The 14,428-nt window shown below is 32.8% G+C and overlaps 1 protein-coding gene across 2 annotated transcripts in view; it reads left to right on the forward strand.

Moving 5' to 3' along the window:
- Positions 1 to 14,428, forward strand: part of LOC116083205 (cadherin-10) — a 195,277-nt gene that overhangs the window by 62,605 nt on the left and 118,244 nt on the right. For both annotated transcript variants that reach the window (XM_031360005.1, XM_031360004.1), the window contains exon 2: positions 11,306 to 11,650. In XM_031360005.1, the coding sequence (XP_031215865.1) occupies positions 11,420 to 11,650 (231 nt within the window). In that variant the 5' untranslated portion in view covers positions 11,306 to 11,419. The remainder of the gene's footprint in view (positions 1 to 11,305; positions 11,651 to 14,428) is intronic.

The following is a 14,428-nucleotide window of genomic DNA, read 5'->3' on the forward strand; positions in this document are numbered from 1 at the left end:
ATGGATATGCATTTGTCTCTGATATATTGACTGAGTACTTTGACTACATCCCAGTGGTTCACATGGTTGCAATCACTTCTGCTATCTGAAAGACCATGTAAAGATACAAGCAGAGTATGTTCTAAATAGAAATCCATAAGTTAATAAATGACACCAAGAACTGACAAATAGAACTGCAGGGAATTCCAGATCTCCTCATTGTAAAGAAACTAACTGAGTGAGGAAAGAATTTATAGAGTCAGAGTAAATCTTTTATACATATACAGATAACAGAGTATTAAGTTCTGAAGTATAGAAAGACATAAAAAGTAATAATTGGAGATACTAAAAAGAATTACTAAATTGCCATAGGAAAAATCCTGAATTATAGAGAATTATTCCTTCAGACACATTCTTTGTTTTTGACTATTTCATTCCTTGACATTTTATAGGATAACGAATGTGCAAAAACATGTTGCACACGAATTCTGGAGATTTTTCTGCATCCTTTTCCAACTAATTATCTCCATGAAATTTTTTACTGTATGTACCCAGTTGCCATAAAAGTCAGTATAATAAAGTAGTCTCAAAAAGAAATGATTAACTTAGTTCAATAAGGGTCTTGTTTGTATGGTTGGGTGGATATATACATGGGTGCAGATACAAAACTGAAGAGATTATTTCTTCATTTTCCAAGATATGGTTATGTATCCACTTGAGAGAAGGGAAATAATATCAAGTAATAATATCATCATGGAGAAAGATTATAGCAATGACACAAGAGAAGAAATGCAGAGCAGCATTCTGCTTACAAGAGTAATTTTGAACTAGGAGAATGAGTAGCAGTTTGTAGATCATGTCTTGATGATCAAGAATTTAGATGTATTCTTTTGTTTCTGACACCTGTCTTTGCCTAATAATTTTTTATTGATATGGTAACTCCCTTTGATTCCCAATAGTAATTCTGACCAGTGGTAGGTCAAGTGTATAAATAGTGCAAGAGCCAGTTTGCAACCTCTTTATAGTCTAAGAAAACATAGCCATTTTTACTTCCTTTTATAGGAGTAGGTATTTATTTTAGCAAAAAATATTATACTGAATTTCAGCACCAAATAATTTGCTGAATCAGAATTATGAACTCCAATACTTTCAGTTGGTTAAATGGAATTATAATGAATGATCTCTTCAATTTGTGTTTGTGCTACTGGAAACATTATCAATAAAATCTAGGCATACATATATAGAAATCAAAGATTGTTAAATTGGGTACTCATAAATCTTATCAAATGAAAGACTGCAAGCAGTACTTCATTTGGAATTCAAAAAATGTGCTCCAGGAATTGATAATTGTAGACTAGGGATTAGAGTTTGAAGTTAATGAGGGTAGAGATGAAAAAGGAAAACACTTACATACTCATACATTTAAAGGAAAATTTTAAAATCTGTTTTGATTAAGTAAATTATAGTTTTAACTCATTCAACCTTCTTTCCACTGACAAAAATTCCTTAAAAATTAAACTTTAAAAATAGCTGAATTTTTATTCTTGAAAAACAAACTATTACTGAAAAACTGTCATGCTAGTGATATTTAAGACAAAAATGGTATGTGGAATTTATATACCTAAGATTGGGCTTTTTTCTTGTGTTGAGATTTCACAGATCTAGAAACTCCCTATGTAATGTGACTTGGCCTTTTGTTAAATGGCTTTCCACCAATATCTCCCAATTACAAACAGTCCTTGATATTTGTGCTCAGGCTAGTGGAATCAACCTGGAACTTATATTATTAGTATTAATAGTATCAAGTTTATTTTTAATTCTCACATTTTAAATTTTTCATCCTTTTGTTTGAGTATGTATTGCATGTATGTGTATGTGTACATATTTGCATATACATGTATGTGTGTGTATATGCACATGTGAAAGCCAGGGATTGATGTTAGTGTCTTCTTCAATCACTTCATGCCTTATAGTTTTAAGACAAGTCTTCTAAATAAATATGAAGCTCACCTATTGGCTAACTTGACTAGGTATCAACTCCTGTGGATCTCCCTTTGTCCATTTTTCCAGCGATACATTTACAGATGCAGGTAGCTACAACTTCATAAGTGAGTGTGTTTGTGTGACAACCAGTTTATCCACTGAGCCATCTTCCTAGCCAGAAAGTATAAGTTTAATCATAACACAAAATGTTCATATCTAAATTATTCAAGGCATTTAGAACAGTCCAAGAGACAGTTGGTGTGCCTCAGATTTCTGTTTATAATACGATGAGTGCATGACACAGCATTACCGTCATACTCTTTCAGAGCTGACAGATTAACCGGTAGATGAAAACTCTCTTGTCTGATTTTGAGGCTAATCCTCGCTGATATATTTGGCACTAAAATGAGTCACAACTTCACATTAGTTATGATAGGCATAGAGTTGAGAGCTCAGAAGACATCTAACAGCCCATGGAATTGATTTAATTAAGTTTAAAGTAAGAGGGAAAAGTAAATAATAAATGAAATAATAAATAAATATTTGAAACAAAGGCCTTTATATGTATTATTTATATAACTATATCAATTATCACTATGAATTCAGCTGTAAAAATATGTCCCATTATTTAAATAAAATTTAATCTCAAAATAACAAATTGTTAAGGTTTTAGTAAACTATAAAACTATCCTGGATAATATAGAGAAATTGTAGCTGAAACCTAATCAAAATTGACTACCACATTAAAACAGACCTGAACCTGAATTTACACCTATGCCTGCATTTCAAAAAAGCATAGTTTTGTTTGTTAATCCATGCATTTACTACCTTGATACATTCTTTCTTCTACTCTATGTGTATTCAAGACCTGTACTTCCAAGGCATACAATGCAATCCTACTGCATTCTGTTGCCACCAATTAGTTATAACTCCTGTACTACTTGCAGAAGAAAATATACCTGGACATACAGCACATGAATACTGTCATGCGGCCATTTCTTTTGCATCAGCTTAACTATAATTTCCACCAAAATGATTCTTTTGCACATTCATGTTTAAATTAGGCACTCTTTTAACACTCTCACCCTTAACTCCTAGATGGTGAAAACCATTTGACAGTGTCTGTGTAGCGAGCTGAACAGAGCAGACACATGGCTCTCCTGGCACTACTCAGAGTAATTTAGTCTCAGTGAACCGTCCATAGAATAAAAATTCTAAACACATTTCACTCAGAAACAGAATAACTAAAAGAAACCTTAAGATTTTGTTTAGTAATGGCTTCATTGAGTGGATGATCAGACCGTAGATTAATAATTCAAGTTTATATAACAAATGACACTCCAGAGTCTACTATCAAAACTAAAAGTTTGATGCTTTTAAGAATTAAAATATATAAATATTTAAATACAAATAAATGAGACTTGCTTTTTTTTTTTGTTGCCAATTACGATGAAAAGTACAGCTTAGTACTGAGCCAAGCAAGCATTTTAATAAATAAAAAATACACTACAGACTGGACCCTGTCTGCCCTCAAGAAAATAAAATCTAACTACTATGGGGGTGATTTCAGTATTACATGTTGGCTACAGATGAATAATTTAAGAATTTTTTTATAGAGTGGTTTTTCCATATAAATATAAGCTACTGTCTCCCAGTGGGCCCTTCAGAATACTGAACATAACTGAAAGCTCAGTACTGATAAGATTTTTCCTGCTTCTTTTGCCTGACCCCGTCTGCCCCACAGATGCCTCTCCCAGAGCTCTGTTTTATGTACTTTTCCACACAGAAATAACCTAAAAATCAAGTAGAGTACAAATGGCCACAATGTTGTGTTTCCATGTGATTGTATTTTTGATTAAATTTTCATGAGTTGTGTTAGGGAATTTTCCACTTTCAAGTACACTACCTTAAGCACATCATACATTTCAGTTCAGCTTTGCACAAAATGTATGATCCACACTTTTGCAACTGATTTAATAGATAATATTTGCTAACAGCTCTTTCCTCGAGCTGTACCATTTTCTTGATGTTCCAAAAAGCATGCATGCAAAGAGGAAGAGAAATAACTTACATTGGGCTAAAATGTGAATATACATATATATGTATAAATATATATACATATACATATATAATATATCGATATATGTTATATCGTTCTACAGAATCCACTTAAGTCCTTGATCCCAGAACACTGGGTAGCAGATGGCTTTTATCTGAACATCTTTAGCTACCCTGAGAGCATTCTTGCTACCCATCCCATATAATGAAATAAACTCCAGCTGCAGTACAATGAGATTTCCAGGAAGCAGCAGGTGTAGTGCCACAGCTGTCGTGGCACTGCTAACTCAGTCATGGATCAAGTTTTTGCTGCTGAGTCAAAAAGTTGAGGAAACAGTACAAAAATAACTCTTGATGGTTGACGGTATTCTTTTATTTATTTATTTGTTTATTACTTATTTTCAGAGTTCTGTTGTATTTTGGCGGAGAGGCAGCAGGTCCTAGTGATGATCGGCATTTTCAGTGCAGAGTGACTGGCTTTGGCTCCCATACTTTTTCAGTCGTTCACACACAGCAAACCAATGCCATCTCACCATCAAAAAGCTGATCTCAGCTTCTTTCTCTACTCTGCACTCTAGTCTGTATGTTCCTATGGCACTACACTGTACCAATCAACCTGCAGGAACAGTAGATTGAAATCGTTTTCTTTAAAAAAATCAACAAATAGTTTTGTCCTCAAAATGGGAAAACAAAACAAAACTTGGCACTTTTCATCAGTTCATCCTCACCACATTCCTATGAGCTAAAGATCATCCTCATTATTTCAGTGATAAGCCAACTTATCCTATGTGATAGAAAATCTGAGTCTGTGAACTTCAACTCAACTACCTCTCTCTCTTTTTATTTAAATGTATCTATTCACTTTACAGACCAGTATGAACCCCCTTCTCCTCCCAGTATCCTCTCCCACAAATCTTTCCTCTATTCCCCTCTAGCAGAATCTTAGAGGGAGAGTGGATCCTCATCCACTGAACCATTTGTTTTCCCACTACTATATGCTTTGCCTATACATCCACCTTTTAATATTCATCTGAATTGTAACTGGCTTCGAACATTGCCATCTGAGGATGTTAGCACACTGTATAGCTGGAGAAGAATATGAATGATTTTTTCTCAGGTCACATTCTTGACTTGAAATTACAAATAATTACAATGATTTTCTTTTTTGAAGAGTGTCTTGGTTTGGGGTTTGTATTCCTGCTCAAAACATCATGACCAAGAAGCAAATTGGGGAGTAAAGGGTTTATTCAGCTTACACATCCTCGTTGCTTTTCATCACCAGAGGAAGTCAGGACAGGAACTCACACAAGGCAGGAACTTGGAGGCAGGAGCTGATGCAGAGGCCATGGAGAGGTGCTGCTTACTGGATTGCTTCTCCTGGCTTGCTCAGCTTGTTTTCTTATAAAACCCAGGACAAGCAGTCCAGGGAAGGCACCATCCACAGTGGGCTGGGCCCTCCCCCCTTGATCACTAATTGAGAAAATGCCTTACAGCTGGAGCCCACAGAGGCTTTTCCTTGAGGGAGACTTCTTTCTCATTGATAACTCCAGCTTGTTTCAAGTTGACACACAAAACCAGCCAGTACAAACCATAATAGCAAAGATAAAACTTTATTTATCATTTATAACAATCCTGGAAGTGAGACTAGTGAATCTTTATCTTTTACCCATTGCTCAATTGAAGAGATAGATACCATGTCCCTGTTTTACCAGCTTATGTAAACTCTGCATATTAAGCATACAAATACAATTTTTAAAATACAGTATTACAATTAAATTTTGTCTTTAAGTCAACTAACCAATATTCTTTCACATTAAAATATTTTATGTGATAATATTTTTATTAATTAAAAAAGTAATACTGTTAATCTCCATATCAGTAATAATTTATGGAACATATAAATCTTCCTTTAAGTTATAGCTATACAGAAATGCATGAGCATAATACTCAAAATAAAATGATAAATATTCAATGTAGAATTACACGTTTTCTGGCATTAAAGCACAATAGGTAGTATGCAATGAACTGTTAGAAAATATGATCAAACATATGACCTCATTTTTTGAGTCCTTATTGTAACACTTTGATTCAATTTTCTCTTAATTCTTCATTCTAGATACATAAATTGACATTAGTTAAATAAAAGGAAGTATTTAATATATTCTGATTCATTTGACTTGTAAAAATACTACTGGAAATGTCTTTCATTTCTCAATACTGAAATCTCATCAGACTGTATTTATTGTATGTAATTCTAAAATTACTTAAAGTGTCCGCATTTAGTTCCTAATAATTGTAAGCAACTTATCTGATTGTTATAAACAGTGAACGATTAAAGTCTTTTACATTAAAATCCAAATGAACATAACCAGTTGACTGGGAAATGAGTAATTGGGTTTTTTTTGTGTGTATGTGTGTGTGTGTGTGTGTGTATTTGTTTTTTGGTTAAGATGGTAGATTTATTTTAATTGTACGTTCATTGCAATTATAACAGGCTTCATAAAGACACTTTCATGTAAGTATGCTGTGTACCTTGGCAAACTGAGCCCACAGACTTCTCCCCTCCGCACTTACTAGACCACTTCACACAGATGTTTTCCTGTTTACAGAAAGTATAAGATCCATAAATGAAAAAAAGGTGATATTTGTCTTTCTGAGTCTGGCTTTTTTTGGGATGATTTCCAGTTGCATCCACTTTTTTTTTCTTTTTTCTTTCTGCAAAAAGCATAGTTCCGTTCCCCCCCCCATGTCTTTATTTATTTATTTATTTATTATTAGAAATTTTCTTTATTTACATGTCATATGAGATCTCCTTTCTCTGGGAAAGGAGTAATTGTTTTTATTAGCCAATGATGGGTGGCAATGATCAGCAGTAATGTGTGGAGAGACAATGAGTAAGTGACGTTCACCAATATGCTACTACATTATAATCTGTGATCTTGCCTACTTGCATACTAAAATGAACTGGTTTTGGAGGAAGCAATATTTTGATAAGCATTTCATAAATAGATTGAAAATTCTTTGATTACAAAACTGAAATGAGCAGGGCAGAGGTGGCTCATGCCTTTAATCCCAGCACTTGGGAGGCAGAGGCAGGCGGATTTCTGCGTTGAAGGCCAGCCTGCTCTATAGAGTGAGTTTCTGGAGAGCCAGGGCCATACGAAGAAACCCTGTCTAGAAAAAAGGAAAAAAAGCAAAAAGAAATGAAATCAGTATGATACCCTCATTCATGCTTCCTTGCAAAGAGATTCACTCTGTAGCTGGAGCAGGAGGAAAAAAACCAGCTGATGCATGGCATACTATGAAACAATGAGTTTCTTTTAATGAAACAAAACAAACAGACAATGAAAGTAATAAGAGGAAGACTTCAAATATTTAGTGATACTGTTCTGGTCTTTTTCATTGCAATCTTGTTTATCATCCAATTAATTCTGTAAAATATATACCTGGTCACTGAAGCATCACACTCAGAATGTCATAAACATTTTGAAGATGATTTCAGATACAAGGATGGCCCATGGTTTTGATATTCCCTGCATGGGTCTAGTAGCATTAGTGCTAGAAACAGAAAATGTTTGCATACATGTGCATACACTTGTGAGCAAGCTCAGGACCTACAGAGGCTGAAGTGGAGGATCACATTGATTCTGAGGCCATTCCAGTATAAATGACAAAGACAGACTAGACTGACATCTATGGCAAAGTAAGTACATAATAAATGAAGAGATAGACAGTGAGAGAGAAAGCAATAAAGAGAAATATTATTACACTTTTTCCTAACTAACTTGTCCCGATTCAACAAGGGCATAGATAGGCAAACATTAAAGCAGGAATTTGAATTTACATTAAAATTTTAAGAGCTCTGGTATGAAGAAAATGTGGGAATACATGATGATGAAAGACAATTTCAAATTGAATGGTTGTTTCTTAGCTACATGCTAAAGTTATATTAAATTAACTTTAAAACTAAAACAAGGAAGCATGGTTTTTATTTTTTTCTTTTTCTCAAAAATTGATTTATTACCCAGAAATTGTGTTACAGAATTTCTTTATTTTACTACATTTTTTTGACCTCTAATGCTTGTTTTGTTCTTAATTATTATATTCTAAGTCTGGCTAGTACAACATCTCCTTTTCATACAATTCTATATTCTAAAATTCAGGTTTAAATTTAAATTTTAAAACATCTGATGTATTTATTAGAAATTAGAAAGATATATTTATTCATTATAATGTTATGACTTTCCTTAGTGACCAAAATTTGGTTAGGTATAATTGCCAGAACACTGTCTAGATTTACACATTAATGGGAAATATAGAAATTAAAAGATTTACATCATAGTTTAAGAAGGACTGGAAACACTGTGAAAGTGTTTTTTTTTTTTAAATAGCTGATTCCAAATGATAAAATAATGTTGAAGTATTATTTTCTCGGTTGGATACATATTAAAATATTTTAATTGTCTTTATTCTTGATAAAATGATTTAAAGATTATTTTATATAATGCCCTGTAGGACTTCTTCTAAATATTAAAGATTGAGGTTAAGAAAGCCTGTTAGAAGATATTGTAAGTTATTTCTCTATGAAAAATGATTACTTAGAATAGTGTGATGGACTGTAAAGATGATTCAGTTCATAAACATATTTCTGTGTGAACATAAGAAGGGAATTTGGATCTCTAGCATGCTTTAAAATGTCCAGGAGTGGTGCTATGCCCCTATAGTTCTAACATGGGGGAAGGTGGAGAGCATGGAATCCTAGCTATCTACAAGCTCTAGATTCAATCTATTTCAAAAAATACAGGCAAGAGCAATCAGGGAAGATACTCAAATAACCCCTAGCTCCCAGTAACAACTATTCCAGAAGAATAATTATTAGTTGTATTCATAAAAAGTAATCAATGTTCTCAAATATCTACATACTGTATCCTAATGTCATAAAATGTGTTTAGCAAAAATTAACTTGGAATAATGTAATGATGAGTGGAAATAGCTGCCAAGTAGTTTGGATGTAAACTATCTTCAAATATACTCTTAATTTTACAATTATTAAAATATACATCCTATTGAGAATTCCTAAATATATTAAATCATTGACTATTTGAATATACAATAACAATGGAAATATGATTCCACTTATTATGTAGAATTTTTATTATTTACTACCACTGTTTAAATATATAGTAAGCACTCACTAATTTAAAAAATGTCAGTTTTGTTATAATTATTGATCATTTATAGCTGTACATATAGTGAGCAGCAATACTGAATACAATTACTGTCAATTTTGTTAATGATTAAAAGAGATGAGTTCAGTATACTGTTGCCTCGATAAATATTAATATTTTAGTAGAACTCAGTAGAAACCCTAACTTATACAATTCTTTACTTACAGAAATAGTGTAGGATTCTAGCCAATGTCCTCTAACATATCCTGATTTATAAAAATACAGATAATATTTTATTAGATCTTCCTATTCCCTAGAATGCAATCAATATACATGTCTGAAAGTCTTGGTTCCGGGATGTTAATTCATTTTTTTTGCTGCAGCCCATTGCTAAACTCCAGCAGAGTATTACGTGGCATATTATAATAGAGTTCATATCGATCAGTTTGTATGACTTCATGTGCTCACTATCATTTAATATACTCAAGGGAGACACTGGGTCACCATTAATCCTATTTCTAGAGACATTTGCATTAACCTCTCAATCATTTTAATAATAAAGGAAAGGAAAACCAAACAGATTGTTAACTAATATCTGTGAGTGAAAGCATAAATGTGAATCAAGGAGTACTTAAAGTGCTTCTCATAGAAAACACATAGAATTCAATCTTGCTGTTCTCCAAATAATTTAGATCAGTTATGGTTTAAAGACATAAAATACGTGTCTACTAGAAAGTTTTAAAAATCTAAGCCAATTTATAAAATAAAATGCCTCCAAACAATAATAAAATACAAGTAATTGTTATTGCAATGTGTTTCATACATAAATATTTGACAAATGCTCATATAACAGAAAATGATATGTTTACACCATTATATTTCTATATTATTTCTTCATTAAAATTGTGTAATGAAATTTTCTAATATGCAAGGCTTTATTCTAGACACTGTATACAAACACCTCTTTCCACCAAAAAATTTTTATGGGTTAATATATCAGTATAATTGATAAGCAAATAGAACACATATAATATATTGTGGTACATGAAATATTAGAGTGGTTAGGGTAAGATTTAAAGACAGGATTTAAGCATAGACCTGAAGAAAAAGAGCTCAAACAGAAGGGAACAAGGGTATCTTCATCAAGGTAATACTAAAAGAACTCTAGCTTTAAAGGAGTAATTTTATTGGTTCAAGTAAAGGGCTAACTGGAATAGCTGTGGGGAGCAATAGGTCATTGTGAAATCCAGCCTTACAAATTTGGGTAGATCATGTTTTCTGCTCATAGTGCAATGAGTACTCGTGCACAAACAAAACACTGCAAAATTCACATTACAATAGGATTATTTGGTGATGCTATAGAGATGAGTTGCAGGTAGCAGGTTGGAGGGCAGTGAGTAGGCTATTACCATCATAGATATCAGATATTATGGACTTCTAGTTCAAGGTGAAGGCAGAAGTGTAGTAAGAAGTGCTCAGAACTTTCAAGTGTATTACATATATAACAGTCACAAGTAGGTCCTTCTACTCGCTAGTGCTAACATTCTTAGGAACCTCATAACTGTAGTAGTGTCTTTTCTACTGAGGAAAAGCCTAGTGATCCATAGACTACCTCAATAGGAAATAGTAGCCTTCCTTCAGCAGAAGGTAAATAGGACAATTCCTATTGTCCAAGTAGGTAGAGTTTTTTTTTGTATGTTTGTTTGTTGTTAATTTTTATAAATCTCTGATAAATGTGAACAAGCAATGATACTATTTAAAAACTACTTAAATAGTGTTGCATTTCAGAAATTCCTCCTAATTCCCATAGTACATTAGAATCAAAATTTACTTTCACAGTTTAATTTTATGCTAAATTTTAGAAGATCTGACATGCATAAGGGAATCTTTCTACTAAATTTAGGAATTACAAGTCTTTAAAACCATGCCATAAGAGAAAGGGTCATGATGGTGTTTTTAACAATTTATTTGAAAGAATGAATTCATTATTGTCTTCTCTTAAATTGTAGGTATTCCTGCAGACAAAAATGCTTCCTAAAACTGATCATTATTTTAAGAAAAAGAAAAAGAGTATATTTTCCATTAACTATTTTATTTGTTTGTTTGTTTGTTTGAAGCTTATGGAAAAATGTACATAGCACTGATGAAGTGCTGGAAGCCAGTCGAGCTCTGATACCATAAACAGGACTACTTCTTCATTGCCTACACTGGAATTTTTCAAGAAGTAAAGTATGACAATCTATCAGTTCTTGAGACTGTTTGTTCTCTGGGCATGCCTGCCCCACTTCTGCTGTCCAGAGTTAATGTTCAGAAGGACTCCTGGGCTTCAGCAAACGCCTGCAGAATCCCATGCCCCAAGGAGTGATGGTAAAATACTTCACCGTCAAAAACGTGGCTGGATGTGGAACCAGTTTTTCTTACTGGAAGAGTATACCGGATCTGATTATCAATATGTAGGCAAGGTAAGTCTGTGTTGAAAAGGTAAATAAGCATATTCTTAATTTATCCATCTAACTAAAGAATAGTGAAGATATTCAAGATTCCAGTGAATTTAAGTTTGATTTTCTCAATGTTTTCATAGCCTTTTTATTTATGTAACACAAATTCTACATGGAGAAGCTGTAGGATGATCATAACATATTAAATGTTGGAACACTTTACAAGCATTACTTTTGCCAATCTCACAAACGAAGCTACTGAAAATGAACTTTCATCTGAACCGTTTGTTAGTGAAGCCCTTTAAATAATGTTTGTTTAAGTTAACATTAATATTTTCTTCAGCAAATACAAATAAAAATCAACTTTAATATTTTACAAAGTGAAAAATAAGTAAGTAAAAATATGACCTAAGGCCAATTATATTGTTTGTTTATAATGAAACATGTTTCTATAAATTTTTGTCCAATATTTTTCTTAAGTCATTTTGGGCAAAAGTTTTAAAAACAAGTGAGGCAAGCAAGGATAAATAAGTTACTTATTGAAGTATGAAATGGACAAAAGCAAATGTTTCTTGAAACTGTACTAGGATTCATACAAAAGAAAACTTTTTGAGATAATAAATTTCCATTGGTTTTAAAACCTTGATATATTTTGATATATTCCAATTATTTTAGTACTGTTAAGTATGTAATAAAGAGGAGAAATTAGAGATATGTGTTGATTAAAAAGAGCAGGAAAATAAACAACAAACTTAGCAACCTTATCACAAGGCGAGAAGGATCAGACTTTGCAGGTGAGACTAAATGACTCACCACCATGTAAAAGGGGAATTTTGTATACTGTGGAATAGAAAATGTTTGGCTTTACTACTATATAAAGTAAAGAAAGTGAAATTCAAGTGATGGAAACTACAGATTTATTTGCTTGTTTTGCCAGATAGCAGTTACTACAATTTCAATAAATTTCTCTTCATCTAGTCTTCAATTAGGATTTAATAAATGTTATTAAATTGAATTATTGTTATAGTATATGTTTTTTTACAATACTCAAATTACTTCTGATCCCCCATCAATAAAATATCAACACCTTGAAGTCAAGAACTCTACATCATGTCTTTGTTAGTCTAGTGCTTAATAAATATTTAGCTAATTTAATGATTGCTAGTCATATTGAATAACACTTCCTCAGCCATCTGGTACCACTTGGCTATTTGGCAAAGAAATCTAGTCTAGAATTTAATATTAATCTGGCCAATTAAAATTAGAATTTACTTACAATATATGCATAATGACATAAAATCCAACTTTAACAAATACAATATTCCCAATAAACTATATGAAAACCTATAAGATTTCATAGAATTGTACTGTATTTTTTAGAGTGTATACAACAATTCCTATCTTAAAAGTATGATGACCTAGCCAGGCGGTGGTGGTGCACGCCTTTAATCCCAGCACTTGGGAGGCAGAGGCAGGTGGATTTCTGAGTTTGAGGCCAGCCTGGTCTACAGAGTGAGTTCCAGGACAGCCAGGGCTACACAGAGAAACCCTGTCCCGGAAAAAACAACAACAACAAAAAAGTATGATGACCTACTATTCCAATAGGACGTTCATAGATGTTTTAACAATTAAGTGTTTAATTATTTTGCATCTATTTTTAGCTTCTGTTGTGTCCTGTTTCCTTATATATTACAGTGACAAAAACACCATAACCAAGGCAACTTAGGAAAGAAAGGGATTAATTGGGCTGACAATTTCAGATGGTTAGAATCCAAGATGGCAGAGCACAGGCACAGCAGCAGAAATAGCTGAGAGCTCACATCTTGATGCCAAAGAGGAAGCAAAGAGACATACCGGGTATGATTATTGTCTGCTGAAATATGAGAGCCAGCAAAGGTGACACATCTCCTCCAACTAAGTGAAGTCTCCAAATCCTTCCCAAACAGTTCCATAAACTAAGGACAAAGTACTCAAACATGAGACTAGAGAGGCAATTCTCATTCAAACCATCATGTTTCAGGTCTATTTTATAATTCCTGTGGTTTATTCACTTCATAGCCTATAAAATAGATACTAGAATCCTTTTTCTTATTATTAACAGGTTACTACTGCATAAGTAGCTTATGTTGTATCAGTTACATCCATATTACATGTTTTATTTTAGGTATATATACCTATAGGACAAAAATATATATACCTATAGGACAAAAACTGATAAATTTCTCTCTCCCTCTCTCCCTCTTTCTCTGTATATAATATATATGTATATTATATAAAGCACCTTAATGAATACAGTTTAGTTGTAATACATATTTTCTTCATAAAATATAGAATCTATTACATTTCCTACATACTATTTCAATATTAAATATGAATAGTTATTACACAGTCAGTTTTCTTTAGGAAACTTATCTTGCAGTTTTTACTTCCTGTAAGGCAGACATTGCTAAATATGCTAGTGGTTTTAGCCTCTAGGTTGATTTTGCTGTAGATTTAAAATGTATTCTAATTACAAGCATATGGGGAACTAGTGACAGACATTCCACTGTAGGAGGAGTGTCTTGGGGCTGAGAATAGGAAGCAATAAAGCGAATGACTCTGGTGGGATGAGTTCGTGAGAATGAAGCACATACATAGAAAATGAAAGATTCTTTTAAAAGAGTTACATTTTTCCAAATAAGAAATCTCTTTTCTTTATAACTTTGAAGTTGAAGGCTATTTAGGAAAGTATACAGTTAGCAAAAGAGACCTCGAAGTAGCATCTTTACTTTCAACTATTTCTCTCTTTTTTTTTTTTTTTTT

The sequence above is a fragment of the Mastomys coucha genome, unplaced genomic scaffold (assembly GCF_008632895.1).
Source record: "Mastomys coucha isolate ucsf_1 unplaced genomic scaffold, UCSF_Mcou_1 pScaffold8, whole genome shotgun sequence".
Lineage (NCBI taxonomy): Eukaryota > Metazoa > Chordata > Mammalia > Rodentia > Muridae > Mastomys > Mastomys coucha.